The 4,120-nt window shown below is 42.0% G+C and overlaps 1 protein-coding gene across 1 annotated transcript; it reads right to left on the reverse strand.

Moving 5' to 3' along the window:
• Positions 1-1,210: 1,210 nt before the first annotated feature.
• Positions 1,211-3,046, reverse strand: LOC146862848 (SCAN domain-containing protein 3-like). The gene has a single exon (XM_085643115.1). It carries the CDS (start codon positions 3,044-3,046, stop codon positions 1,211-1,213), a length of 1,836 nt encoding a protein of 611 aa, XP_085499241.1.
• Positions 3,047-4,120: the final 1,074 nt, after the last annotated feature.

A 4,120-nucleotide genomic window follows, 5' to 3' on the forward strand; every position in this document is an offset into this window, starting at 1 on the left:
AGTACTTATGGTCCAAACGTGGACGATCCAGAATTCTTTTAATCAGTATGGCGCGAACTGGGTGAACTGCCTGAAATGGAATTGCTATGGGGCAGTGATCTGAACCTGTCCCTAAATGAGAACTTGGATAGATCGGGATTAACTAAAGAACCACACAAGCGGGCGGTGAAAGTGGTATTGGACATTATGACCAAGTTCAAGTTGGTAGATATCTGGAGGTTGAGACCCCCTCACCACATGGAGGCCACACATAACTCCACAGTCCACAACAACTGGTCCTGCATTGACTATTGGCTAGGGATGAAGGATGTCGCATCATGGACACGACACATACAACACATGCCCAAAACTCTCTCGGACCACAAACCGGTGCTGCTAACTATTGAACTCCCACACTATACACCTCCGCCATATATAAGGCGATTTAACGCCAAAGCACTGCTAGACTCTTCGTACAACGACACCATTAGACAAGCCATAGCCGACTACTTTCACTTCAAGCAGACATCTGCAGACGATCCGAGTTTACTATGGGAAGCGTTTAAAACTACCATACGAGGAGTCTGTATTTTCACGAACGCTGGCATCCTAAACCATATTCGATGCCAGCTGGCCCAATGAGAGGCTAAACCAAGTACCCTAGAATGGGAATATGAGCGCACACACAGTATGACCATACTAAGCGACATTAGAAAGGTTATGACGGAATATCAGGAATTTGCGGAGGATGAGCTCAAATACATCTCGAAAGCTCACATTGCACGCACTTATGGAGAGGGAGGCAGGCCAGGGCGAATGTTGGTGAATAATATATGTACTGGATATAAGGCACACTCGGTCCTTAAAATAAAAGATAGTACCGACACCTTACAACAGAGGTCTTCAAACTTTTGGATGCCGAGACCCCCCTGTCAAAATTTCCAGGCTTAAGGACCCCCTCCTGAGAATTTTTTTTAGAACTTGGTACTCCTCATCACAGACAACCACAAACGCCCCCTGTTCCCATGGCAAATCATTTTTACGGTGGGGAAATATTATTAAACAGTGTTTAGCAAACTAAAGGTTTGTGGGTGATTATAGTTCGGAGTCACAGGCTTACTACACAGTTCAAACAAAAAGTCTCCAAAAAGAATTGCCCAAAAATGCACAACAGTACTTTATTTTTCCTAAACAAAACGTAGTTTGACAAACTTGGTAACACATTTCTGAACTAATGGGATGGGTGGGCCTGTTTTTCTCCGCAGAGATTGTCAATTTGTGGATGTATCTTTGCTACAGCCATCATCAGGTTGTGCTCCACCTCAAGCCTTGAACGGTACTTGGTCTTTAATACTGCCAATGCTGAGAAACCAATCTCACATAAATATGACGAACTAAAAGGAAGAATAGTCTTGACTGCAATTTGTGACAAACATGAATGTTCTTCAGACATTTTCAGCCAAAATTCCGCCAATGGGATTTTGCTGAATTGCATTTGGAGAACGCGATCACTCTGGATCTCAATTAGGTCTTCCTGAAGGTGCACTGGGAGATGAGTTCCTGCATCCACTAGAAAAGGTTGGAAGACCCAGTCATTGTCATGATTAATGTCCTCAGGAAAGGATTTTTCTAAACCACCCCTGAGAGAAGTCAAGTGATTTCTTATGACCTCAGCAGCACTTTCAAGTTCATAACCTGTGTCCTCAACAGCTTCTGATAAACACGGGAATGCCTCCAGGAGGCCATCTTCAGTTAGTCTTTTCCACAACTCTAGCTTTTTCTTGAAAGCAGATATTTTTTTGCACATTGTGAAAGATGTACTTTCAGCTCCTTGCAAAGACAAATTCAAGGAATTTAATTTATCAAAGATGTCTGCAAGGTATGCTAAAAGCACAAGCCAACGAGGATTACACAACTGTTCTGCTTTGTATGGATCCAAATCTAGAAGGAATTGCCGTACTTCATTTCTTAATTCAAAAATACGGTCCAGAACCTTCCCTCTGGATAACCATCGGCCTTCAGTATGGAAAAGCAAACCATTATGATCAGCTCCCATTTCTGCACACAAAATTGCAAACAGACGTGCTCTAGTGGGGTGCGCCATTATGAAATTAACAATTTTCACAGCACAATCCAACACATCCCCAAGTTCTCTATCCATGTTTCGGACTGCAAGGGCTTCCCGGTGTATCATACAATGGGTCCATAGAATATGAGGAGCCACTTTTAACACTTTGGCTTTTAAGCCTGCCCTAGCCCCACACATGGAAGGAGCACCATCCGTACAGATCCCAACACAGCTGTCCCATTTTAAGCCGTTGGAGCACAAGAAGTCATTGAGAATGTCAAACAGGGTTGATGCTGTTGCCTGTCCCCTGATTGGTTTACAGAATAAAAAATCTTCCAATAATACAGTTGTGTGGCAGTATCTGACATAAGCAATTAAATGAGCGTCCTTAGATAAGTCAGTCGCTTCATCCAATTGCAAAGCAAACAAACTCGATTTCAAGCGTGCAAGGAGTTGTCTATGGATATCCTCAGACATGTCAGAGATTCTGCGGTAAATTGTTGTGTCTGAGAGTGGAACCAATTTCAACTTCTCTGCCGCTTTTTCACCAAGCATTGTTCTGGCCACATCAAGCATTGCTGGAAGAATACCCTTTTCCCCATCCGTAAAGGGCTTTTTGTTTTTGGCAATGTGGTACGCCACTTGGTAAGATGCTTTCAAGGCATTTGTTGGCGTGGAGACCACATTTTTCACAGTGTCTTTTTGGTGGATGATGTCTTCCAGCTTTCTGGCCAAAAAATCTGTATTCTTTCCTACCAGTGACCCGTGTTTGGTTTCCAAGTGGCGCTTTAATTTGTTTGGTTTCAGACTTTCATTAGCCAAGGTCATGCCACAAACCACACACTGTGGCTTTATTTCACCATTTATGGTGACGCAGGTGAATCCAAGGTCCAGGTAGGAGGCATCATACTTCCTACTTTTTGTAGCTCTTTTCTCAACGTCTGTTTCGGCCTTTCGTTTGAGTGATCTACCATCTTTTGGCAGCAGGAAACGATCCATGTCAAATGTGTGTTTGACTTATGATACAAAATTTCAAAGTCCAACATTAATGATTACCACAGACTTGCTGCTGTATGGTTGTCATTTAAAAAAAAAAAAAAAAACTCTTTGCAAGTGTAAAAATCATTCTTTTTTTCTCAAAAATGCGAATAACACATCCGGTTTCTTCCACGTGCTTAAAACAGAAGTTGCAGCTGGTCCTGGCTTCCAATACGTGAGCTGGCGTTGTGGGCCGTTACCAAGGTTCTCCTTCCCTTGAGTGCGTACACATTGATAGCAATAGGTAACATGGGAGGTCAAAATGTGTAAAATCCACTGCCTACTTGTTTAATAAAGGCTTTGCAAATGAAATTCGCTTTGTGTATGGGATTTTGTGGGGTTACAGAAGATGCACAGGCGAAACCCTCCACCAATTTAATTTGAAACCGTTCTGCAGCAGAAAGGAGAACCCGAGTTGGAGTCACTTTTGGGACCTTAAAAGTGTTTAGCTATGCAACAGTTAATGTTGTTGCAGTAAGGATATTGTGCTGCATAACTAAATACTTATAAGGTCCCAAAGGCGAGACCTATTGGCTATGCCAATGCTTGTTTAAAAAAAGCAAATGTTGCCAGGAACGTTTGTGCACGAATTAGTTCACAATGGTGAACCACACCTGTATATAAGTAATATATCCTAACATAATTTCAATAAACCTTCACTATCCTCAAAATCGATTGCCATCAGCCTTTAGTTAAGTTCATCATCCGAACATGGCCCCAGTCTTGTCTGTATCTTTTTGTTTATTCATTCGCTTCTACAAATAGTAAATGTCCAGCATCTCTTGAGCCAACAAATACACATCTGGGGAGGAAGTGTTCTACTGATGTAGCAAGTGGCAGACACGAAAATAAAATTGCTAGGAAAACGAAACCGTCCTTAATGTTATTTTTAAACCCCTTCATAATCAGTGTACTATAATAGTTTGAATACTGTCTGATTGCCAGTGAGATTTTTTAGAGAAGCCCTTTCCCAATTCAGTTGACAAGCGGATAGTTATGAATATATGAAGGTGGCTTGTCTCTGATTATTACATC

The sequence above is a fragment of the Triturus cristatus genome, chromosome 2_2, assembly GCF_964204655.1.
Source record: "Triturus cristatus chromosome 2_2, aTriCri1.1, whole genome shotgun sequence".
Lineage (NCBI taxonomy): Eukaryota > Metazoa > Chordata > Amphibia > Caudata > Salamandridae > Triturus > Triturus cristatus.

Excerpts from the sequence above, each read along its gene's own strand:
- LOC146862848 (XM_085643115.1), bottom strand. The coding sequence starts at position 3,046 with ATGGATCGTTTCCTGCTGCCAAAAGATGGTAGATCACTCAAACGAAAG.